We start from the raw sequence: 26,867 nt of genomic DNA, 5'->3' as shown, positions 1-26,867 counted from the left end.
CAGACTATTTGGTATGGAGGCCATCTAACGCTAGACTGAACCAAAATAAAAATAAATGCCTGATTTTTGGCAGGGAGATGGGGGGGAAGTGGGGTGTTAGTCCTTCACCCCCGTTAAATTTAAAAGATCATTAAGTTGTGGTCTTCCACTTAGATATCTATCCCCTTGTCTGTGTTTCATTGTTTTGCATGTCCTGATCAAGTTTCAAACCCAGGTGTCTGAAACAGATAGGGAGCCATGGCACAAAAGATCATTTTGTCCAAAATGACAGTTGTCTGTGTGGTGCTTTTTCTTCTAATCTCTGGCACAACTAGAATCTAGGACCACTGGGATCCTAAGTATTTTCACACCTTCAGGTCTGTGACCATTTTTTCCTCCATGAATTTTATTAGCCCAAGTCTGCCAAAATTCTGAGGTGGTTCCTCTGGTTAGGACAGCAGATGAAAGACAGATGCCTGCCAAGAGGCTACAGTTTGTGGATTGACTATCAGGATATGACTGTTCTGAGTAGTTGTTGCTGTCTTGGAGCATGAACATGTTAGATCTATGAACGCTGAGCTCCATCATCTTGTTTATCCAGAGACAAAAGGCTGATTTGGGTTCTGAGTATTTCATATTTCAGCTTTGCTCCTGAACTAAGTTTAACTGAAAGTTTTAAAACATTTCCATTTTATGATCATTGGTATAAATATCAAATTGCCACACACTCCTCTAAACTTGGTAAGCAAGACCTTTTGTATAATTCTGATATCCATGTGTATCTGCTTTGTATGTTTCCCAGTGGGCAAGGTAAATCTGGAATGGTTCCTAATAATAATTGGAATACTGCTGGGAAAAAAAAAATTACATGGGCAGAGAGAAATGTAAGTTGACAGTAAAAATATTGACAGTTAACCCATTTCTATTCAGCCATGCCCTAATACGAAAGCCAGATTGAAATGTCTTGCATGAGTTCCAATTCATTAAGCAAATGTGACACTTTATTTTCTCGCCATTTCAGTGCTGAGAGAAATTAAGTGGTGAAATAGTGATATAAATGAATGCATTTCTCACTGTGCTGATAACTGAAGTCAAAGGATATCAGAGAATGCACAAGAAAGACATTTTAAGATTCAGTTGTAATTTTTGCAAAGGATAAGTAGCGCAGCTTTCTGATGACTCAAAATTTAGAGTTTATAATTTAATGGATGAAACATGTCATTGTCCCTGAAAGCTAATTATGAGAGAAATGCCGGTGCAGCATTTAAAACTAATTATGAGGTGAATAGTAAGAGTGCTTGTTTATTATTTTAATTGAAAAGAGTAATCTGTAGTTTTAACATTTGCTAGTTGACATTTTTATTTCCGCTTGTATTTTTAATTAGCGTTTAATATTTTTGAATTTAATTTAAAGTTTAGTAGACTTACTGTTTCAGAAACAGGCCACAGAAAGTTTGTTTTTCCAGAGGAATTTTTTTCATAACTCTGCTTGCTACTTTCAAAATAAATCTAAGAAATTATCACAATTGCTGGCAAGATATTTGCCAGAGGTCTCCAGCTTCCTTAAGTATGACTATATCTTATGTAGTTTTTTATTTGGGTCATTATTTAGAGCATCTTGAGCCATTATTTTAAAATAAGATTCAAAGACATAAAAGAGCATTCATTGTAGTGCATGGTGAATGTTTAGACATATTTCTAAAACAGGAAAAGAAAGAATATACATCTGTTTATAATTAAAATTTCTGATAGCAAGACTATGGCTTAAAAAATTAGTGTGATCTCAACAGTACTAATTTAGCTTTAGCAAATTAGTTAAGTAGCTTGCATTTGTAGTATTTCACACTTTAAATTCTTAATATGCATTGCTAAATATATTTCATCACAGTTTGCTAATTAATGTTCTATGTAAATACAGCTGCTAATTTTTGTGGTTGACATGGCTCATTTCAAAGTGATAACAGCTGCATTTGTAGTAGTGTCACAATTTAGTTAATAAATTACAGTGGTACGTTTCTCCACCTTGAATTACCATGGAGGTCCTTAAAGTCCACATTTACCAACTGCTAGCACAAAGTAGTATCTGAATAATAAATAAATAATTCTAACATAATATCTATGCTTAGATATTATTGCATGGTAAATGTTGGGATAGCACAGACTTTCTTGTGATATGAGTCTTCAGAAGCAGTTTTAGAATTACTGGCAATTGATAAAACCTAGTGTATTCCAAAGGCAAATAACACTGCACTGGAACAATATCTGGAGGTGCTCTAGGGATAACTGTCTCTGGGAAACATGACTAAGTAGTATCAGGAGAGAGGGAGGGGAGGAGTGAAGATTTTCAAAAGCGGCTAGTGATTTTGGGTGCCTCAATTTTGGGGTGTCTTACTTGAGAAATCTTAAAGGGGCCTGATTTTCAGAGATGCTGAGTCCTTGCCCTGTTGAAACCCAGGCAACTTTAAAATGGCTCAAGTTAAGCAGTTATGGCAGAGGTGCTTAATGACTTCTTTGTTTCGGTTTTCACCAAGAAGGTTGGTGGCGATTGGATGTCTAACATAGTGAATGCCAGTGAAAATGAGGTAGGAGCAGAGTCTAAAATAGGGAAAGAACAAGTCAAAAATTACTTAGAAAAGTTAAAAGAAAAGGAGTACTTGTGGCACCTTAGAGATTAACAAATTTATTTGAGCATAAGCTTTCGTGAGCTACAGCTCACTTCATCGGATGCATTCCGTGGAAAAGTTAGATGTCTTCAAATCACCAGGGCCTGATGAAATGCATCCTAGAATACTTAAGGAGCTGACTGAGGAGATATCTGAGCCATTAGCAATTATCTTTGAAAAGTCATGGAAGATGGGAGACATTCCAGAAGACTGGAAAAGGGCAAATACAGTGCCCATCTATAAAAAGGGAAATAAAGACAACCCGGGGAATTACAGACCAGTCAGCTTAACTTCTGTATCTGGAAAGATAATGGAACAAATAATTAAGCAATCAATTTGCAAAAACTAATGATTTTTGGTGCCTCGGTTTATCGTAGAATCATAGAACTGGAAGGGACCTTGAAAGGTCATCTAGTCCAGTCCCCTGCACTGAAGGCAGGACTAAGTATTATCTAGACCATCCCTGACAGGTGTTTGTCCAACCTGCTCTTAAAAATCCCTAATGATGGAGATTCCACAACCTCCCTAGGCAACTTATTCCAGTGCTTAACCACTCCGACAGTTAGGAAGTTTTTCCTAAAGTCCAACCTAAACCGCCCTTGCTGCAATTTAAGCCCATTGCTTCTTGTCCTATCCTCAGAGGTTAAGAACAATAATTTTTCTCCCTCCTCCTTGTAACAACCTTTTATGTATTTGAAAACTGTTGTCATGTCCATCTCAGTCTTCTCTTCTCCAGATTAAACAAACCCAATTTGTTTCAATCTTCCATCATAGGTCATGTTTTCTAGACCTTTAATCATTTTTGTTGCTCTTCTCTGGACTCTCTCCAATTTGTCCACATCCTTCCTGAAATGTGGCTCCCAGAATAGGACACAATAGTGCAGTTGAGGCCTAATCAGTGTGGAGTAGAGCGGAAGAATTACTTCTCGTGTCTTTCTTACAACACTCCTGCTAATACATCCCAGAAGGATGTTTGGTTTTTTTTCAGCAGCGTTATTCTGTTAACTCATATTTAGTTGTGGTCTGCTATGAGCCCCAGATCCCTTTCCGCAGTACTCCTGCCTTGGCAGTCATTTCCCATTTTGTGTACGTGCAACTGATTTTTCCTTCCAAAGTGGAGAACTTTTGCATTTGTCCTTATTGAATTTCATCCTATTTACTTTAGACCATTTCTCCAGCTTGTCCAGAGCATTACGAATTTTAATCCTATCCTCCAAAGCACTTGCAATCCCTCCCTGCTTGGTATCATCTGCAAACTTTATAACTGTACTCTCTATGCCATTATCTAAATCATTGATGAAGATATTGAACAGAACCAGACCCACAACTGATCCTTGTGGGACCCCATTCGTTATACACTTCCAGTATGATTGTGAAGCACTGATAACTACTCTCTGGGAACGGTTTTCCAGCCAGTTATGCACCCACCTTGAAGTAGCTCCATCTAGGTTGTATTTCCCTAGTTTGTTTATGAGAAGGTCATGCGAGACAGTATTAAAAGCTTTATTAAAGTCAAGATATACCACGTCCACCGCTTCCTCCCATCCACAAGGCTTTTTACTCTGTTAAAGAAAGCTGTAAAGTTGGTTTGCCATGATTTGTTTTTGACAAACCGATGCTGACTATTACTTACCACGTTATTATCTTCTAGATGTTTTGTTGATTCAAATTAAATTTAATGGAAGGATAATCAAAAACAGGTCAGTAACCAAGGTTTTCAAAAGAGCAGACTTTGAAAATTTTAGGGAACTGGGCAGTGAGATCAGTTGGATTGACTTAAATGTAGAGGAGGCTTGGAATTTCTTTTAAGTTAGCGCTGCAAGGACTATCCATATTTTGCATCCCAAGGAAGTGGGGGAAAAACATTTAGGGAAGGGCTCCTTCAAACTAGAAGAATAACTACTTCAAAAAGGATATTAGGAGTAAGCAGAGGGCCTACAAAAAATAGAAGAAGGTATTTATCTGCAAAGAAAGCTATATCTTGGAGACCAGAAATTGTTGGGATAAAGTGAGAATTGCCAAAAGTCAAGCTGAGTTGCATGTTACAAAGGATATTAAAAAAAAAAAAAAAATGAAGAAAAGAAGTGAGGATACTAAGCAGCAAGGATGGGGTAGAGATTTAGGATAATCTGAGTATGGTTGAGAAAGTAAATAAAGATTTCCCTCAGTTTTCAGTAAGGATGCTAATGTCGAACATGGGGGGTAAAAATAGGAGAGCGTATGAGAATGAGTACATAAAAATGGAAATGGAGTGGAAATAAAATTCAGAGTTTAATGTGCTCAAATTGGGGGTACCAGATAATCTCCATCCCAAAATATTGAAAGAACTGGTACATGAAATTGCAAATATGGTAGAAAGGATTTTTAATATATTTATCAAATTGTGGATGGTACTGTATGATTGGGGAATAGCAAACATAATACTTATATTTAATAAAGGTGAAGGGAAAGGATCCAGGCAACTACAGACCCATAAGTATGACCTCAATAGTATGCAAAACTTTAGAACAATTCTGAAGGAAAGAATAATTAAGGGCATGGAGGTAATTGGAAAATGGGATAAAATGCAACATGGGTTTCCCAAAAACAGAATGTGCAAAACTAACCTGTCTGTCTGTCTTCGAGGGTTTTTTTTATATCCAAAGGACATGGAGTAGATCTATTCTATCTGAACTTTAGTAAAGCATTTGATATAGTACTATGTAGGAAATTATTAGGTAAACGGGAGAAGATGGGGATTAGTACAGGAATTATAAAGTGGATAAGGAACTGAATAATGTGAAGACCATGGGTTGTGCTGAAAGGAGAACTGTTGGGTTGGAGGGAGGTTACTAATGGACTTCCTCAATGATCAGCCTTGAGACTGATATTATTTAATATTTTCATTAACAATCTTGGCAAAAAAAAGGTGTGTGCTAATAAAATATGCTAATGGCTTAAAGAGGCATCATCAATACAAAGAAGAATTGGAGTATAACCAGGAAGAACTGGATGACCTCGTGGACTGGAAAAATAGAAGTGGGATGAAATTTAATAATATAAATGCATTCCTAGCACACCATGGGCTCTTGGTTGTTGATGCAGTTTATGGATCTCCCATAGTCCTACACAATAACCCACGCTTTGAAGTTAACCTTCTCATCTGAAGTTCTAAGGCTTCAGTCCTGATGGGCCATCTAATTAGAGATATACATAATACATTTAGTTACAGGCATCAAGACAATTAGTTTTCATGAACAATGTGACAGCCAGGAACAATACTTCATTAGCTAATATGCAGTTTATACATCAAATAAATTCATATCTAAACTTTAAACATCCTTTGATCTAGGGTCAATAAAGTAGAAAGATAGTAATCACAGGAAACAGGTGAAGACAATAACCTTATGTCACTAGCTTTCATGCATTTAAAGCAAATGTAATTACCTGGCACAAATGAATTGGTACACTTAACCCTTCCTTGAGGTTGTGATCTGAGCTGGCTAGCTGTCAGCACCGCAAGTAGGATGTGCAACAGTTGAGAATGGCCTGTGATTATACTGGAGGTCAGGCTAGATGATTATAATGGTTCCTTCTAGTCTTAAAAGCTATGAATCTGTCATCTCTGTTACACCAATTCAGACAGAATATGACAAGGGAACTGAAGCTACATATACTTTTAGGTTATCACTGAGAGCTCTCTACTTCAGGGAGAAGCTCCACATCCTTTGCAAGGTACATTTGCCCAGCATTGTGGCTCACATTCACGGAGAAGTAAACTTTCAGGTTGACTGGCTCTGCAGAAATAGTGTCCCAGATACTGTGATTTGATACTGTGGATAAACGTTGAGTTTTTTATGGTGTTATTGTGAAGGAAAACGCAATGCACACCAAATAAGAATACTGTATATGCTTTAGAATTCAGGGGATGATCACTTAAAACTCAGACCAGCAAATGAGAGGAATGACTTTTCAAGAGGAATGGTTTTTCACATTCTAAATTTAGGGAAATAGCTCAGTATCCCAGTTACCATTGTCTGTTAACTGTTGGAAGCTGAAATTTATTTTATTATCCGGCAGCTCGCAGAAGCTACTAGATCGCATACCCTGGTTCTCATGGGTGACTTTAATTTTCCTGATTTTCCTGGGAGAGCAATATAGTGGTGCATAGACAATCCAGGAAGTTTTTGGAAAGCGTAGGGGACAATTTCCTGGTGCAAGTGCTAGAGGAGCCAACTAGGGGGGGAGCTTTTCTTGACCTGCTGCTCACAAACCGGGAAGAATTAGTAGGGGAAGCAAAAGTGGATGGGAATCTGGGAGGCAGTGACCATGAGTTGGTTGAGTTCAGGATCCTGACACAGGGAAGAAAGGTAAGCAGCAGGATATGGACCGTGGACTTAGACTTCGACTCCCTCAGGGAACGGATGGGTAGGATCCCCTGGGGGACTAACATGAAGGGGAAAGGAGTCCAGAAGAGCTGGCTGTATTTCAAGGAATCCCTGTTGAGGACAAACCATCCCGATGTATCAAAAGAATAGTAAATATGGCAGGCGACCAGCTTGGCTTAACGGAGAAATCCTAGCGGATCTTAAACATAAAAAAGAAGCTTACAAGAAGAGGAAGGTTGGACATATGACCAGGGAAGAGTATAAAAATATTGCTCGGGCATGTAGGAATGAAATCAGGAGGGCCAAATCGCACCTGGAGCTGCAGCTTGCGAGAGATGTCAAGAGTAACAAGAAGGGTTTCTTCAGGTATGTTGGCAACAAGAAGAAAGCCAAGGAAAGTGTGGGCCCCTTAATGAATGAGGGAGGCAACCTAGTGACAGAGGATGTGGAAAAAGCTAATGTACTCAATGCTTTTTTTGCCTCTGTCTTCACGAACAAGGTCAGCTCCCAGACTGCTGCGCTGGGCATCACAACATGGGGAATAGATGGCCAGCCCTCTGTGGAGAAAGAGGTGGTTAGGGACTATTTAGAAAAGCTGGACGTGCACAAGTCCATGGGGCCGGACGAGTTGCATCCGAGGGTGTTAAAGGAATTGGCGGCTGTGATTGCAGAGCCATTGGCCATCATCTTTGAAAACTCGTGGCGAACGGGGGAAGTCCCGGATGACTGGAAAAAGGCTAATGTAGTGCCCATCTTTAAAAAAGGGAAGAAGGAGGATCCTGGGAACTACAGGCCAGTCAGCCTCACCTCAGTCCCTGGAAAAATCATGGAGCAGGTCCTCAAAGAATCAATCCTGAAGCACTTTCATGAAAGGAAAGTGATTAGGAACAGTCAGCATGGATTCACCAAGGGAAGGTCATGCCTGACTAATCTGATCGCCTTCAATGATGAGATTACTGGTTCTGTGGATGAAGGGAAAGCAGTGGATGTATTGTTTCTTGACTTTAGCAAAGCTTTTGACACGGTCTCTCACAGTATTCTTGTCAGCAAGTTAAAGAAGTATGGGCTGGATGAATGCACTATAAGGTGGGTAGATAGTTGGCTAGATTGTCGGTCTCAACGGGTAGTGATCAATGGCTCCATGTCTAGTTGGCAGCCGGTGTCAAGTGGAGTGCCCCAGGGGTTGGTCCTGGGGCCGGTTTTGTTCACTATCTTCATAAATGATCTGGAGGATGGTGTGGATCGCACTCTCAGCAAATTTGCGGATGATACTAAACTGGGAGGAGTGATAGATACGCTGGAAGGCAGGGATAGGATAGAGAGGGATCTAGACAAATTGGAGGAATGGGCCAAAAGAAATCTGATGAGGTTCAATAAGGGTAAGTGCAGGGTCCTGCACTTAGGACGGAAGAACCCAATGCACAGCTACAGACTAGGGACCGAATGGCTACGCAGCAGCTCTGCGGAAAAGGACCTAGGGGTGACCGTGGACGAGAAGCTGGATATGAGTCAGCAGTGTGCCCTTGTTGCCAAGAAGGCCAATGGCATTTTGGGATGTATAAGTCGGGGCATAGCGAGCAGATCGAGGGACGTGATCGTCTCCCTCTATTCGACATTGGTGAGGCCTCATCTGGAGTACTGTGTCCAGTTTTGGGCCCCACACTGCAAGAAGGATGTGGATAAATTGGAGAGAATCCAGCGAAGGGCAACAAAAATGATTAGGGGTCTGGAACACATGATTTATGAGGAGAGGCTGAGGGAACTGGGATTGTTTAGTCTGCGGAAGAGAAAAATGAGGGGGGATTTGATAGCTGCTTTCAACTACCTGCGAGGTGGTTCCAGAGAGGATGGTTCTAGACTATTCTCAGTGGTGGAAGAGGACAGGACAAGGAGTAATGGTCTCAAGTTGCAGTGGGGGAGGTTTAGATTGGATATTAGGAAAAACTTTTTCACTAGGAGGGTGGTGAAACACTGGAATGCGTTACCTAGGGAGGTGGTAGAATCTCCTTCCTTAGAAGTTTTTAAGGTCAGGCTTGACAAAGCCCTGGCTGGGATGATTTAATTGGGGATTGGTCCTGCTTTGAGCAGGGGGTTGGACTAGATGACCTCCTGAGGTCCCTTCCAACCCTGATATTCTATGATTCTATTAGAACTCACTTAAACAAAGACCAGTCTCTTTAACAAAGCTAACTCCACTTCCTGTAATTGCATGTTCTTCCAGCAATATTATTGATCTAGCTAAGGTTCCTGTGCCAATTATTCTGAAGATGTTTTGTGGTTTGTGAAGATGTTTTAAGGCAGGATCTTTGGAATCTGAGTCTAGTGATCTGAGAAGGCCTAGAAGAGTGAATTGGTGAAAAATCTATAATTTTTGTAGCTTTCCTAGCTGAGTTGAGCGGCTGAAGGAAGAAGTTATTTTGGGAGCTGGGGAAAGATATTCAAGAAGCTATGGAAGAAAGAGGTTGAGGGGAAATTGAGAGGGAATGTCTCAATTTCTGAAGCAGACCCCAACATTTTGGGAAGAGGGAGCAAAATTATTGTGGATCCCAGCCCAATTTAATCTTAATCTACCCTTACAGGTCTTGCTGAAAAAACATTAGCGAATAATGAGAATATTTGGTATATCTTCCTTGTTTGTATCTAGGAAGTGGAGTACTAATTTTTAATCATAGCAAGCAGGCTATTTCTTCTGTTACTGTAGGGTATTTCAATTATTATAAAAATGTGGATAAGACTGAACCTGGCATTCTGTCACAGAATTTAGGAAATATCTTGCAGAAATGGATTGCTTGGAGTCTTACTGTAAAAACTTTTCTTAGATTACAGCAAAATTGTACAGAATGCAAGTAGCTGCTGTGTGAGCTTTTCTAGAGACTTGCTATTCGTACATTCAATCTGCAGACACTGGCATCTGCAGAGATGATTGTCTGTTTACTCTTCATGATGTTTTAGTTCTGAGCTTCTGAAAAGCTGAGATTCAAAATTGCATCCAGTTTTGAAAAGTAGGTTTTTTGTTTTTGTTTTTTTTTTTTTAAAGTTTACAAGAACCTGTAAGGAAATTGCAGAATATTTTTTTCTTGCAAGGCCTTAGGGTTAATTCTAATTTTTGGTGTGAAGCACTGATTGTTTAAACACGAAACATTAAAGTGAATGTGGCTTTTTTTCCTCAGTGCAAAGTTGAGAAGGATTGTTTAGCTATATGTACTGAAAAAAAAAATCATATTTTTTTCATTTAGATGTAAATAAATGAAAGTGTCCTGAAAAGTTCATCTTCTGTTTTTAATATAGCTACATTTTATATCAACACTCAAACTAGAATGACTTGGTATCAACTCTCCAAACATACCTTTGAGAAAACCATTTATTCAAAGAGGATTCAGCTTTGAATCATAGATTGATTTTCATAACTTGCAGATAAATGTTTCACAAACATATGATGTATTCATAATATAGGATACCCGTTTTTATGGCAAACTATTTTGCAAATTCTGGGTAGTCTGAGAATAGCGAAGGGGTATGGATTTTACCTTCTAGATCACTGGCTGAAATCTGGACCACATCAGTAGTAAGCAAAAGCAATCCCCAACTACTCAATGGCATATATAAAATGAATTAGTGGCGTCAGTCCAATTCTTAGATGACAAGTGTATACATTACTAAAAACTCATCAGAAATTGACAATCTTATAAACAGTCATAGCAAAGGGAGCAAATTTTCAAATGCACTGCAGAATGAATTATCCTCTGTTTGAGAGAATCCTTCCTGGTCAAGGGCAATATGGAAAAATGGTCACTTCTATCCATTTTCTATTATTAAATAGAAATACATTCACTAATAAAAAAAAATCCTTAGCCTGTGTTAACACTATCAAGTTAATCAAAGAATCCTTATGCCCCATTGTTCAATAAATAAATAAAACAAGAAGAACAGTATTAATTTTGCTCTATAAATCATAAGAATATTCTGACAGGTTTCAGAGTAACAGCCGTGTTAGTCTGTATTCGCAAAAAGAAAAGGAGTACTTGTGGCACCTTAGAGACTAACCAATTTATTTGAGCATAAGCTTTCGTGAGCTACAGCTCACTTCATCAGATGCATACCGTGGAAACTGCAGCAGACTTTATATATACACAGAGAATATGAAACAATACCTCCTCCCACCCCACTGTCCTGCTGGTAATAGCTTATCTAAAGTAATCGTCAGGTTAGGCCATTTCCAGCACAAATCCAGGTTTTCTCACCCTCCACCCCCCCACACAAATTCACTCTCCTGCTGGTGATAGCCCATATTCTGGTTTCTTAACTCTTGTAATACAGTTTCAATGAACTATCCAGGCCTGAACTGTAATTATTCTCTTTAGTTTACAAGTTGCTTTTCAGATATAATGGTATTACTGTAAGCTTTATTTCAATAGTTAAAAGTTGCTTTTCTACTGAGCCTAAAGAAAAAGAGGCAGGTAAGGTTTCTACATGTCCTTGAAGTCTGAGATTTATGACTATCAGGGCAGTGATTTATCACATTATTTATAAGGATGTAAATAAACAACAAATGACTGTCCTTAACTCTCAGTGGGGTGACCAGGTGTCTGGTTTTCGTCCGGAACACCTGGTTGAAAAGGGACCCTGGTGGCTCCAGTCAGCACAGCTGACCGGGCCGTTAAAAGTCTGGTCGGCGGTGCTGCTCAGCTAAGGCAGGCTAGTGCCTACCTATCTTGAGGCACCGTGCTGTGCCCCAGAAGTGACCAGCAGATCCGGGTACTAGGTGTGGGGGCCAGGAAGCTCCACGTGCTGCCCCTGCCCCGTGAACCAGCTCCGCACTCCCATTGGCAGGGAACCGGCCAATGGGAGCTAGGGGGGCAGTGCTTGCGGGTGAGAACACTCCACGGCACTTCCTGGGCCCCCCGCCTAGGACTCAGACCTGCTGGCTGCTTTTGGGGCACAGTGCGGTGCCCCAGGACAAGCAGGGAGCCTGCCTTAGCCCCCCTGCTGCGCCGCTGAGCATGAGCCCCCCAAGGTAAACCCATGCCCCAACCCTGAGCCCCAACCCCCTGTCCTGACCCCCCTCCAAACCTGGAGCCTCCTCCTGCACCCCCAACCCCTCATCCCTGTCCCCACTCCAGAGCCTGCACCCCCAGCCCAGAGCCCCCTCCCACATCTTGAACCCCTCATCCCCAGTCCCACCCCAGAGTCCTTACCCCTTTGTGCACCCCAACCCCCTACCTCAGCCCACAGCCCCCTCCCACGTTCCGAATCTGACAGCTCCAGCCTGGAGCCCCCTCTTGCACTCTAAACCCCTTATCTCCAGCCCCACCCCAGAGCCCTCACCCCTTCCACAGCCCAGTGAAAGTGAGTGAGGGTGGGGGAGAGTGAGCCACTGAGGGAGAGGAAATGTACTGAGCAGGGACGGGGACTCAAACAAGGGGCAGGGCTAGGGTGTTGAATTTTGTGTGGTAGAAAGCGGTAATCCTAACTCTCAGCCATAAATGCCTGGCAGTAAACACCCAAAAAGTTACCATTTTTTGCCAGTGTTCAGTGTTGAGGGGTATATGAGACATCCATTTGCAGAGTATAGCTATAATATTGTTGGAAAATATCTTTAATGGTGGCCACTGTATCGGCAATTTGCAAATTAAAGATGTTGCTTCTTATAGCATAAAGCTGTAACCCGTAGTGTTCGACAGGGTTATCAGACGGTGTACAGTGCGGGGGAGATACCTGTACTGCTTTTTATGAATGTTATATATACATCCGCTTACCTGCTTGATATTATTCTGTCTGGCTACACAGAGTGAATTTAAAGGGGCAGTTAGGAAGAGCAAGCAGTAAACGAATCAATGGTAGACATAAGACACCTGGGTTAAACAACTTCAAGACAGTGAAGATAACAATAGCTGGGCCATTAATTGGGAAGATGCTGTTTCCAGACACCAGCGAAGTTACTCAGCTTTGGCCAGAGCTTAGAGATCAAAAGAGCCATAAACAATTAAAAGTATACCCTGGGCGAAAGATAGGGTTGGTGAGTCAGCAGCACCTCAGGAGGTGGGGATGGAGAGAGAAACAGGACATTGGCAGACACGCAGTAAGAGGCTGAGAATGCTGCAGGGCTGTCTCTCTCCCATCCCAAAGATTGAGGTATCTAGGCCAAGTAGAAATCACCAAAACTTGTAAGGAAAGGATAAGGTTTAGGTAAGATGGAGGAGAGGGGGGAGGATATGTGTGGAGAGAGAGAGAGAGAGACACGTACTACACTTCCATAATTTTAACTCGGGGTTTTTTTGCTTATTATGTACCTTTGTATGAATAAACAATAAGCTGGTTTTGGAAAAACTGTCGTTAGCCACTGGTCACAGCTCCTGAAGGAAAATCTCCTGCAGGGGCCAAGATCAACTGGATCTGCTAGAGGAGCCACAGTTGGTGAATGATACTGGTGAATAGGGGAGCTGCAACCCAGAGATCAACCACTCAGACTGGAACAGTGGGGCTCTACTTTGGAGAGAAGTAAAGGAAGAAAATCTTGTCACCTGAGGAGTACCCTCAAGAGGGGCTGCAAAGGGGTCTGAAGTGCCCTGTAACTGACAGGTGGTGAAAATTGGAAACATGCTATTATTTTATTTATCACTGGTATCATTCAGTAAGACTTAGTGTATGTTTACAGTGCAGTTAGATGCCTGTGCTAGCTGACTTGGGCTTGTGCGGCTCAGGCGAAAGGGCTGGTTAATTGCAGTATAGATATTTGGGCTGGGACTGGAGCCTGGGCTCTGGGACCCTGTGAAAGGGGAGGGTCTTAGAGCTCGGGCTTCAGCCCGAGCCTGAACATTTGCACCCCAATTAAACAGCCCATTAGCCCAAGCCCCGCAAACCTGAGTCAGCTGGCACAGGCCAGCCCCGGGTTCTTAATTGCAGTGTATGTCTACTCTTCGTCTCCTAAGTCACTTAAATGCTTTTGAAAATTTCACCTGTAGTGTTAGATTGATAGAATTGTTGTTTTTTGATGTAGCTGGCACGAATTTTCCTTTGTGGATGCTTAGGATTCTTTTTCCTGTTTGACAGATGCTCGTGACCACTCCAGAGAAATGGGATGTAGTGACAAGAAAGAGTGTTGGGGATGTAGCACTTTCTCAACTTGTAAAGCTCCTGATTCTTGATGAAGTGCATCTGTTGCATGAAGACAGAGGACCAGTGCTAGAGAGTTTAGTGGCACGCACCTTACGTCAGGTAAGAGTAAAAATGTTGACATTGACTTTCAGAAATAATTCAAGAATAAATAGAATTTAGAGGTAAAAAATCAAGTATTTTAAAATATTACCTCATGGTACTTTGGCAGCATGTAATTCTTTTAGTTGTATAAGTGCTACAATACACCTCCTTCCTTTGTATTTTTGTCTACCAATTTTTGTCTACCAATTTTTGTCCATTTTTGTCTACCAATCGGACTTCCCTTATCGTATCATATTAAATGACTGGGAAGGGATGTCAAAAATTATATAATGCAAATTTTATTTGTGCTACTTTTGGCTACCAGTCTAAGGGGAAAATCAAAGTGTTTTTCATCGTTAAATGAATATTATATGTGAATAATTTTTTTAGGATTAATGCTTCATTAATGAGTTATTAGTGTCTTAGGCAAAACTATGAATGGGAACTTACATTTTACTAGGATTTTTCAATACAAAGTGAAATCTGCTGATATGATACTGTTTGACAAAGCATGAATGCAGAGTAGTAGATTGAAACTAAGGAAGATTTATAGTGCTGCTGGAAAAGTATTATGTAAAGGAGTAGTAGAAGCATAATCTTGTTATGTGATACTCTGACTGGTATTTTCTAAATACCAGAGGGGTGTGTAGCAGAGGGGGGAAAGAGGGAATGGAGAGCATAGAAGAATACCAGATTCTCGTGATCCAGTACAAATAGAAGAAGTTCAGAGATCGACAATGAATATGATTAGAGCCATGGTGCAGGCTTCCATATGAAGAGAGATTTTAAGTGCAGGACTGTTCAAGTTAGAGAGGAAGTGAATAAGAAGGGACATGATAAAGTAATGAATGATATAAAGAAGATAAATGGAGTTCCTATTTATCCTTTTCATAATATAAGAACAAGGGTACCTACAATGAAATTAACTGGCAAAACAACTGAAATAGATAAAAGGAAATATTGTTGTGATCAACACATTGATCTGTGGGGTCAAAAAAGGGTTAGACATTTCTTTGAACAATTAGCGCACCCACAAGTACACAGTATAGGACAACTGTTTTAGAAGGACTTATAAACTCTCACGCTTTGTGGCTGAAGCCAACCATTAACAAGCAAGGGCTAAAAATAAACTTCCTTATAGGCAGGCTATTCCATAAGAGCCAACTGAAGGTTGCTTGCATGACAGGATACTGAACAAAATGGACCACTGGTTAGATCTACTATGATAATACTGATGTCCCTGTGTAAGTGCAATATAGGTGATAATTATTACCATTGCTACTGTTGCTTCAAAATGTTGGAAAACTCTACTTTGTGCTAAGATCCCTTGTCTTAGAATAAAGCTTTAAACCTTCCAGATCAGTGGATTTTTGGTGAGTTCTGTGCAATTTTGTGTACAGTGTTTTTTTTTTTTTTCTTTTGTGGGAGGTATTGTTTGTTATCCCAGATGTCTTATAAAAAAGACCTGGTATTCTAGTGTTGATTTCTCTATTTCTAATATAGAAGAGTAGCATCTACATACTCTTTTGTTCCTATGAGACTTGCAGCATCATTTTTTCATAGCACAAAGATATTTTGTTTCAAATTGATATCACTGGAATTTTAAGACAATAAAAACTGAACTCTTGAATCACTGTTGGACTTCAGCTAATTTTGTGTCCAGTAAATATGTAATTAAATAACCCCTCCCTCACCCAAAAAACAAACAGGAAAAATCTTAAACCAAAAACAAACAGAAAAACACACTACCACCAACCATAGTTAAGCAGAAATTGTAGCATCAGAAATTGAGCCCTCATGAATTGCCACTTGCTTTCATAATGGCAAGAAGAAGAAGAAGTGGAGAGTACTGCATATCTTCATAACAGAATTTGCAAAATTGTGGGGAACGGAAGAGAAATGAATATAAAAATACTGAGATAGAAGAAAACCTCACTATGATAGACACACATTCTAGAAGAGAAGGCTAATCAACAGAGAAAACAAAACTGTGTAAACAGAACTTTTTGTAAAAGATTAGAAGGTAAGCGGTAGAAACAAAAAAAGATCAAAATGTTTTAGAATAATGAGCCCTCCAGAGGTGAAGGACAAACAAGATGCATCTATTTTGAACAACAGCTGCCTAATATTCTTAAAATGGAAGCAAAAAATTTGTGAGTCTGCAATCTGCTTTTTATAAAATTAGAGTTCATTGCTGCATGAGGCGCTACAAAGGAAGAAATGCCTATTGTTTCCATTTATATTTTGCTTTAGACAGATTAAAGCAGGTTACTGCCATTGACTTCCTTTTGGACAGGATTTCACCCTAAAAAATGTAGAATAGTTCTCTCAATACAATCATATATCTTATGCCAAAACTCTGTTTTATTTCAAACAAACATTAAAAGTCTAGCCTTTTAAGACAGAGAGACTGTTATGGACTTGAAAACAATGAGACAAGAATGCCAATATGGAACGTGCAACTTTATTAACTAACAGGGACTTTTCTCCTCCCCACAACACATGCACAAACACACACACTCTGTCGCTGTCTCTCTCAAATTACCAGCAGGGCCATTTCAGTGCAGGGCTCTACAAACTTGAGGATGATATGAGGGCACTGCCTTCTGTACATCTCCAGACCTGGGACCCAGAGTACCAATCCTACTTTCCTTCACTCAGGAAGTAAGAGAGATGAGAAGACAGGAGCCATGTGCTGTGTGACAGATGGATGCATGCCTCCTCACCATGTGATGTCATGCTCTGGACCCGTACCCACACAGCATATTGGAGAAATATAGTCTAGACAAACTGTAAACAGGGTTCTCGAGACAGCAGGGAGCGAAGATGGCAGGAGACCAAGAAAATTTTCATTTCGTCAAACACAGGTGAGAAGAATGAACATGGAGCCTCCTTCTCTACCAGACTCCATTTCACCTTCTCTACTGTTGGAATAAACTTTGCTTTGAGCTGTAATTCTCTGAAGAATCCACTTCCAAATTAACTGGACTGTTGTTAAAAAAAAAAAAAAAAAAAAAAAAAAGGGGGGGGGGAGGAGAAAATCCCAAATTCATGCTCTCTCTCTTTGACGTTAGAAGAAAAGGGAACCAGCCCTTTGACTTCAGCGGGAGATCCTGACCTGAGAATTTGGTCAACCATGTTGTTGGGTACATGTGGTAAGGATTTTACCTTGAACCAAATCTATCTTGTTAAGTTTTAGCTACTAGAAAACATTTTATCTTCTTTTCTCATGTAATCATTTCTGACTTTAATTCTGATACTTGAATTCGCTTAAAATCCTATCTTCTTTTGTTATTAAAGTTGTGGCTCACAATTGAGCGGGAAGGGCACATCAAGTGGGGTCCTTCCGAGATCTGTCTTGGGTCCAGTTCTATTTGATATCCTCATGGATTATGAGATAGAGAATATGCTTATGAAGTTTGCAGATGATACCAAGGTGAGAGGGATTTCAAGTGTTTACAGGATTAAAATTTAATATGATCTTGACAAAACAGACAAATGGTCTGACAAATCCTAAGCACTACACTTAGGAAGAAATAATCAGTTGCACAAATACAAAATGGGAAATGACTGCCTAGGAAGGAGTACTGCAGAAAAGGACCTCGGGGTTATGATGGATTACAAACTAAATATGGGTCAACAGTATAATATTGTTTGGGGGAAGAACGCAAACATCATTCTGGGATGTATTAGCAATACACAAGAAGTAATTCCTTCACTCTACTCACCACTGGAGTATTGTGTCCAGTTCTGGGTAGTACACTTCAGGAAAGATATGGACAAATTGGAGAAAGCTCAGAAGAGAGTAATAAAAAAAAATGATTAAAGATCTAGCAAACATGACCTAAGAGGAAAGATTGAAAAAACTGGGTTTGTTTAGTCTGGAGAAGAGAAGACTAAGGTGGGACATAACAGTCTTCAAGTACATAAAAGTTTGTTATAAAGAAAAGGGTGATAAATTGTTCTCTTTAACCAATGGGGACAGGACAAGAAGTAATGGAATTAAATTGCAGCAAGGGAGATTTAGGTTAGAAAAAAATCCTAAATGTAAGGGTAATTAAGCACAGAAACAAATTACCTAGGGAGGCTGTGGAATCTCCATCAGTGGAGGTTTAAAAAAACAGGTTAGACAAACACCAGTCAGGATCTCCTAGATAATATTTAGTCCCACCTCAGAGCAGGGGACTGGGCTAGATAACCTACTGAGGTTCCTTCCAGTCCTACATTTGAATGGTTACAGGGCCCTCCAATTGGTTCCTTGCAACTGCACTGAAACCTGCCATAGAGGAGACAGTAATCAGCTTACACATCTACCTGAATCCTGCCAGGCAGCTAGAAAGGCATCCACCTGCTGCCTGAGGTCCTTTTTTAAAAAAAAAAAAAAACCCTCTCACCCCATGTTGGATAGCTGTACTCCATCCTGTCAAAACAGTTCATCTTCATCACTCAAGGTTTGCAAGCATGACAAACCATTCTGTGCTAATCTCTGTGAGTGAATTGTCCTTTTGATCCACCCAGGGTACCACATCATCCATCCATGATCTTCTTTTTCTGCCTCATGTTCTTCCATCAGTTTTCCCTTCTAGTGCTTGTGTTTAGGGGTTGCCTGCTGAACCTCTTAAATTGTATCCTATAAATAGTGTCTTGCATGTAATAAAATCTTTGACTAGTGTTTGAAGAGTTCCAGTCATTTCCAATACTTTTTCATTGAGAATATGACCTATCCATGATACTTTCGGAACTCCTCTCTATCACCATAATTTGAAGGGTTGTAATTTATTGATTGTTTGAATGTCCTTGTTTCACAGCCATCATTTAACACAGACCAAATCTAGGTTTTTAAGAGCTGGACTTTATTCTTCAGATTTACATCTCTTCTCATCAGATTTTTATTTTTTCAGACTGTCTCTTCAGCTCTTTCTGTTCTGGTGCAGACTTCAGTATTTGATCTTCCATCTTCTGTAATGATGCTTCCTGAGTAGCAGTAGTTTGTCACTTGATGTATGGCTGTGTCACTCACTGGAATCTTGCATGCCATCATAATTTGTCTTGTCCGCATTCAACTCTAGACCATATTCTTTGCCATATTCATGTATAATTTTCCACTAACTTCATTAGATTATCTTCTGAATCAGCCAACCACACTGTCATCTGCATAGTGAATGTTAATCTGTTTTCCATTTATCTTAATATCTTCTTCTGTTTCTTCAATTAATTTAATCAAACTATAAATGTTGAATAAAGTCGGTGGCAATATACAACCTTGTCTCACTCCTCTCTTGATCTCTTAGATTTTCGCTTCCATCTTTCATTTATAATTGCCTTCTGATTCCAGTATAACTGTGTTATTATTGGGAGTTTATAATAGCGTTTATCTTGACTTTCCACATTTGAAACCATATTGTTCTTCGCATATTTCCTTCTCAAACTTTCCTTGTATTTGGTCTTGAACAACTCGCAAAACTACCTTAGAGGCCTGTGACACTAGGCTGAGTGTTCTGTAGTTGTTACAATCCATGACATTGTCTTTTGGAAAAATGTAGATACCCAATTAAGTTGTAAAGTTGTCTGGTGATTTGCTTGTCTCAAACATAATCTTTGTTACCTCTGATGGGCCTTTCAAGCCTTCATCCCCTATGGTTTTTAACAGTTCAGCTGGTATTCCAATGCAGCCTAGTACTTTTTCATTCAGAAGTCTTTTTTTTATTGTTGCCATGACTTCATCCATTATTGGAAGGCTTACTTTATTAATCTTTGGTTGAGAATTTTTCAGGGCTATCACCATAGTTCTTCGATGTTGTCTCACCATCTCTCATTCTTACCTTTCAGGGTCTTTAAAATACTGTCAGTTTTTGTCCTAATGTGTCATATGGTCACCTTTCTTCTGTAATTGAAAGCTCTTATCTTTTGATTCATCTCACTTGATTTGTTCTTTGTCCAGCTGTTCAACTTCTTTGCATTTCTAGTTCAACCATTCAGACTTCACAAATCTCCAGTTATTCTTAATCATTTTATTAACCTTTAGTATTCCTCTTTTTCTGTTCTCAATCTGTGCTTTTACTTTGTGTTATATCCATAAGAGCAATGATTTCATTTGTCATCCATAGGCTTTTCTTAGTTATTTATTTCTTCCTTACATATTTATCTGAAGTTTCTTTGGTAGCATCTTTCAGACGTTTCAAAGTCAATTTATCTTTATTGTCATTAATGATCCACAACACTTCTTGTGAGTGAGTTTGTATCTCATGATTCCTCAGAGCTTTAGTGTTCCATCTGAGTAGCATTTGGCTTTCTGTAACTTTGTCAGTTTGATATTCAGTCTTATTAATACCAGTCTATTTTCTGATCCACAATGTGCACTTGGCATAACTTTAAGTTTCCTAACACCTTTTCTGTACCCATGGTAGATTGATTTACAAAAAAATTTTTGCTTTTTACATCCATCTTGCTGATTTTCATGTATGCCTGTTGCTTTTTTATTGAAAATAAATATTGCAAATAATGCAGTTGTATTTCTTACGAAATTATATGAATATTTCTCCTCTGTCATTTCTTTCACCAAGGCCAAATGGGCCAATTGCCACAGTTAGTTTTTACCTTTCTACTTTTGTGTTCCAGTCTCCCATAAGGTTTACCACTCTTTCTTTTCACCACTGGTTTCCATTACTACTTCAATGTTTTCATAGAATTTGTCAGCAGTTCTGGGGAGATAAGTTTACTCTCCGTATGGGAAACCACTGTATCCCCTTCTGTTGTAATATACTTAGCAGTTTCCCAGTTCACTTCCAATCTTGCCTGGTTGATCTTGGCAGGTCTGGCAATTCCTCACCAAACCTATCTTGGAAACATCTCTAAACAAAGACAGATCCAGGGAAAAGAGCTGAAATGAGGCTGACATCTCTCTTTATTCTGATGATCAAATTAACCCTTTTCCTGTGTCTAAATCATTCTCCCCCAGGTGAATAACAATAGTTTGTGAGGAGTGGGTGAGTTCCTGATGGGCAGGATCCCCTGGGAGAATAGCATGAGGGGGAAAGGAGTCCAGGAGAGCTGGGTGTATTTTAAAGAATCCTTATTGAGGTTACAGGAAGAAACCATCCCGATGTGTAGAAAGAATAGTAAATATGGCAGGCGACCAGCTTGGCTTCACAGTGAAATCCTTGCTGATCTTAAATACAAAAAAGAAGCTTATAAGAAGTGGAAGATTGGACAAATGACAAGGGAGGAATATAAAAATATTGCTCAGGTATGCAGGAGTGAAATCAGGAAGGCCAAATCACACTTGGAGTTGCAGCTAGCAAGAGATGTTAAGAGTAACAAGAAAGATTTCTTCAGGTATGCTAGCAACAAGAAGAAAGTCAAGGAAAGTGTGGGCCCCTTACTGAATGAGGAAGGCAACCTAGTGACAGAGGATGTGGAAAAAGCAAATGTACTCAATGCTTTTTTTGCCTCGGTCTTCACGAACAAGGTCAGCTCCCAGACTCCTGCACTGGGCAGCCCAGCATGGGGAGGAGATGACCAGCCCTCTCTGGAGAAAGAAGTGGTTCGGGACTATGTAGAAAAGCTGGACGAGCACAAGACCATGGGGCCGGATGCGTTGCATCCGAGAGTGCTAAAGGAGTTGGCGGCTGTGATTGCAGAGCCATTGGCCATTATCATTGAAAACTCATGGCGATTGGGGGAGGTCCCGGATGACTAGAAAAAGGCTAATATATTGCCCATCTTTAGAAAAGGGAAGAAGGAGGATCCGGGGAACTACAGGCTAGTCAGTCTCAGCTCAGTCCCTGGAAAAATCATGGAGCAGGTCCTCAAGGAATCAATTCTGAAGCACTTAGAGGAGAGGAAAGTGATTAGGAACAGTCAGTATGGATTCACCAAAGGCAAGTAATGCCTGACTAATCTGATTGCCTTCTATGATGAGATAACTTGCTCTGTGGTTGAGGGGAAAGCAGTGAATGCGTTATTCCTTGACTTTAGCAAAGCTTTTGATACGGTCTCCCACAGTATTCTTGCCAGCAAGTTAAAGAAGTATGGGCTGGATGAATGGACTATACGGTGGATAGAAAGCTGGCTAGATCGTCGGGCTCAGTGGGTAGTGATCAATGGCTTCATGTCTAGTTGGCAGCTGGTATCAAGTGGAGTGCCCCAAGGGTCGGTCCTGGGGCCAGTTTTGTTCAATATCTTCATTAATGATCTGGAGAATGGCGCTGACTGCACCCTCAGCAAATTTGCAGATGACACTAAACTGAGAGGAGTGGTAGATATGCTGGAGGGTAGGGTTAGGAAACAGAGGGACCTAGACAAATTAGAGGATTGGCCAAAAGAAATCTGATGAAGTTCAACAAGGACAAGAGCACTTAGGATGGAAGAATCCCATGCACCGCTACAGACTAAGGGCCGAATGACTAGGCAGCAGTTCTGCAGAAAAGGACCTAGGGGTTACAGTGGACGAGAAGCTGGATATGAGTCAACAGTGTGCCCTTGTTCCCAATAAGGCCAACAGCATTTTGGGCCGTGTATGTAGGGGCATTGCCAGCATATCGAGGGACGTGATCGTTCCCATCTATTTGACACTGGTGAGGCCTCATCTGGAGTACTGTGTCCAGTTTTGGGCCCTACACAACAAGAAGAATGTGGAAAAATTGGAAAGAGTCCAGCGGAAGGCAACAAAAATGATTAGGGGCCTAGAACACGTGACTTATGAGGAGTGGCTGAGGGAACTGGGTTTGTTTAGTCTGCAGAAGAGAATGAGGGGGGATTTGATAGCTGCTTTCAACTACCTGAAAGGGGGTTCCAAAGAGGATGGATCTAGACTGTTCTCCCTGGTAGCAGATGACGGCACAAGGAGTAATGGTCTCAAGTTGCAGTGGGGGAGGTTAGGTTGGATATTAGGAAAAACGTTTTCACTAGGAGGGTGGTGAAGCACTGGAATGAATTACCTGGGGAGGTGGTAGAATCTCCTTCCTTAGAGGTTTTTAAGGTCAGGCTTGACAAAGCCCTGGCTGGGATGATTTAGTTGGGGATTGGTCCTGCTTTGAGCAGGGGGTTGGACTAGATGAGGTCCCTTCCAGCCCTGATATTCTGTGAGTGAGAACAGCCTGCCATAGAGTTAATGAAGGTTCACTCACTTTTTCCATAGTGTCCCTCCTTCTCTGTCCTCTCAGGCAGCCAAATTGGGGAAGCCTAGCTGGAGGTGAAATGCCCTTTTGTGAACCCAATGAATAATAATAAGCCCACATATACAGATAGCTATAGGTCAGGCTTTGCTGCTGGATTCTGAAGAAGAACAAACAATAGCATGTTCAGCCGTGAAAGTTCCAGTTCAAATATTATTACCTTGAGGAGGCTGAATCTGAGACCTAAAGACTTGTGATTGCAAGTGTCCAATATTATGTATCTCATCTGCTGCCTTTCATAACATTTCAGAGAATGTAGCTGACCTGGTTCTAAATGAATAGGAGTCAAAGTCTTTTGAAGGCAAACTGAGAAACTTGACTTTTCTTCATCACTGCTGTGAACTGAAACATGTTTTTTTAAAAAAAAAAAAAAAATCTCATCTTTGTGGATGAACAAAGGTCCTGGACCCAAAGGCTGAATTGTGATGAATGCTTTTAATGTCTGCACAGGGCAAACTTCTACTTTGCTCCTCTCATTCAGCACAATCTTGATATCTCAACCAAGCTGACCTGTTTTTGGGTGATGTGAAGTTGAGCTGACTTCTTCCTTGCTTCAGTTGAAAATCAATCCTTGCTAGTACCCTGTCTGACTCGTTGTTCTTTAATTAAGAACTAGAGGCCCTACACTAAAATCTTCCCAGAAGACAACTGGGAATAATGCCTTAAAGAAGAGAGCCTTGCTGTCACTCCTATAAATCTAAATAGTGACTGGTTCTTCTTTAAGTGCTGGTCCTCATGTGTGTTCCACATGTGGGTATGCATGGGCACCATGCACCTAAGATTGGATATTTCTATAAAGTAGTGTCTGTTCCATGCCTATGCAGATACTTTCCTTTTGCTCCAAACTGAGGCTATAAGGGGCAGTAGACCACCTGCAATTCTGCCTTAAGCAGAACTGCTTTGCTGCCACTACTACGAATTTGAATAGTGACTGGTATTCTGGAATCTACTGTAAGGCCTTTTGAACATGACCAGTCTTACAGTAACACATGAACTAAAACCCTAAAGCCTGAATCAAGGAATGCCACCACCCTTGCACAAAAATAAATGTTTGCTTGTCTACCTGCAGTTGCTGATGTCAAACTTAATTAAGCCTATCATAAATTGGACTACTTGAGATTCTAGGATAGACCATATGTGGGAAGGACCAACATTTCTTCGACAAAAATTACTGACAAAAACCTCTTTTTGGGACTTAACGTTGTTCACTTGATATATCGAAGGATTTTTTTTTAAGATTATGCTTCGTTAAAAAAAAGATATTTTAGCAATCATCTCATTTATCTTTATAAACAAGTTACATTATAAAATAACTGGATGGAATGTGTTTGTCCATTATCATATACTAATTTAAAGGTGGCAGAATCTGGCCCTTTATGTCATGTTGTCTCATTGAGTAAGATGCTGCTCAACATGAGTAAAGATGGTAGACTGAAATGAATATATAGGATACATAAATTTTTAGACTGCATACATGATAAAACATATTGGTTAGATGGCTTGTGATAAAATAAAAACTAGGGTTTATTACTTAATAATAGCTAACATTTATGCCTTTAATGTGTATCAAAAGCACTATGAAGCATAGCAATATGATGGCAGCTGGTGAGTTTAATTATTAACTAAGTGGGCGGACAGACCATCTCTTCCTCGGCTAACTCCAAGGAATTGAAAGATACCTTAAAATGTTTTAATTGGAGTAACGTATTTAGGGATCCCCCAACATATAAAGATCGAGTTTCATTCCAGCCCTTCTCAAACTAATTCTGAAATGGATATTTCTTTTCATCTTAGACTGTTCAAACAATGTAATCTCTACAAACATAGCATTCATAATCATATCTAATCATGCACCAGTGTTTTGAGGGATTAATAGCAATGCTACTCATACAAGATAAGAATGGAAAGTTCAACACTGTTATTAAAATATATTCATTTTACACATGAAGTTAAAAAATCTGCAATCCATACTGTTGAACAATAACTACCCATGGAACAAATCACATATTGCTTCCTAGAAAATAAGGAAACTCTTGCAGATAAATAGCCCAGAATATTGCTTACCATTTACCAATTCCTGTTTTAAATATTTAATAATATTGTTATATATATATATTTTCCTTGTTAGTGATTTTACATTGAGGTCTGAAGGGAGAAAATGTGTATTCTAGAATTTCCTGCCTAGTCATACTGCGATATGTATTACCTATTTTACATACTACTTTTGTAGCTATAACCAAGTTTCAAAAATAGGTGGGGGTTTTGCAGGGGGAGGAGACATTCTTGGTGCATAGGCATCAAGGAAGAAGTTGTCAAAAGTGTTCACTGATTTTGTTGCCAAACGAGGCAACTTGTACCTAAGGTTCAGAGACAGCTTCCATTGACTTAACTTGGAAATGTAAGTGATTAAGTACTTATTGTCTGAAGTTGGATACCCAGGAATTGAGGTCATGTTTGGGGGCCCCTCCTTACCAGGTGTGCTGGGTACCAAACCTGTGACATTGAAACACCTGAAAAAAGATATGTATAATAGAATTGCTGACATAATCTTAGCTCTAGTAGAATGAACAGCTCATTAATGCATTTTTCATTTGCACGTTTCAATTTTTGAAGAATGTTTTTGCAAGTGATTTAAATTGACTTTACTAAACTCTTTTTAGTGGAAAAAATTGCTTTGAGCTCTGTTGATATACTGTGGATATAACATCAAAAGAGTTCTTTGAAACTATTTTGTAGCTTTGATGTTTAAAGTTTTATGTAGTCTTGAGCATAACACAGATGTAAAATCAAAATGTTTAAACCTTTTTAATCAAAATTTCTACAGCTCTGTAATATCTATTTAGCATATTGGTTTAAAAGACCAGTTGAACTGTTTTCTGAATTGGTGATACATATTCTGAAGAATCTGGTCATCATTATCCAGAGATGTTGATGGCTTCTTGACACTTTTGCTACTTAGGGAGGTAGCTCCCTCACAAAAGACATACTGGATATTACACTAATTCTTAGCTGAACAGTGGGAATAGCATTTGAGTTTTTGTGATTCTCCCTCTTTCCCAAATGAATCACAGATTAAACAACTAAAATGAAAATAAATTATAAAATCCTGTCAATAATTGAATAAAACTGAACACAGAGTACCTAGAATTGGTCAAAACATTTTGGTGAAACAAACTTGTCCCCATTTTTGACAAAAAAAAAAAGAAAAAAATTAGAAATTTTTCAGCCAGCTTCAAGACAACTGAAGACAGATACAAATCTCTTTAGGCAGTTTACTCTATCACATTGAAATTGTAGAATTAATAATAATCCTAGTCAATATAATACACAATATTGTAAGGCTTGCAAAAAATAATCCTAATATGTACCTTGTATGTAAAAATCCTACTATGTACATCCTCATCTTAATACAGGTCTTTTGGCCAAAGGAGCAAAATCAATAAAATGAGCTTTGAGGTAATTTTAAAAATGAGGGAGAACACAGT

At 39.7% G+C, this 26,867-nt stretch overlaps 1 protein-coding gene across 4 annotated transcripts in view; it reads left to right on the top strand.

The window, feature by feature from the left end:
* The window catches only part of ASCC3 (activating signal cointegrator 1 complex subunit 3), a 524,193-nt gene that overhangs the window by 190,446 nt on the left and 306,880 nt on the right, over nt 1-26,867 (top strand). For all 4 annotated transcript variants that reach the window (XM_077812867.1, XM_077812868.1, XM_077812866.1 and 1 more), the window contains exon 11: nt 14,060-14,224. In XM_077812867.1, coding sequence (XP_077668993.1) covers nt 14,060-14,224 — 165 coding nt within the window. The remainder of the gene's footprint in view (nt 1-14,059; nt 14,225-26,867) is intronic.

Source organism: Eretmochelys imbricata, chromosome 3 (genome assembly GCF_965152235.1).
Source record: "Eretmochelys imbricata isolate rEreImb1 chromosome 3, rEreImb1.hap1, whole genome shotgun sequence".
Taxonomy (NCBI): Eukaryota; Metazoa; Chordata; order Testudines; family Cheloniidae; genus Eretmochelys; species Eretmochelys imbricata.
Note: the sequence above shows the minus strand (reverse complement) of the source record. Positions and strands in the feature narration are given on the sequence as shown.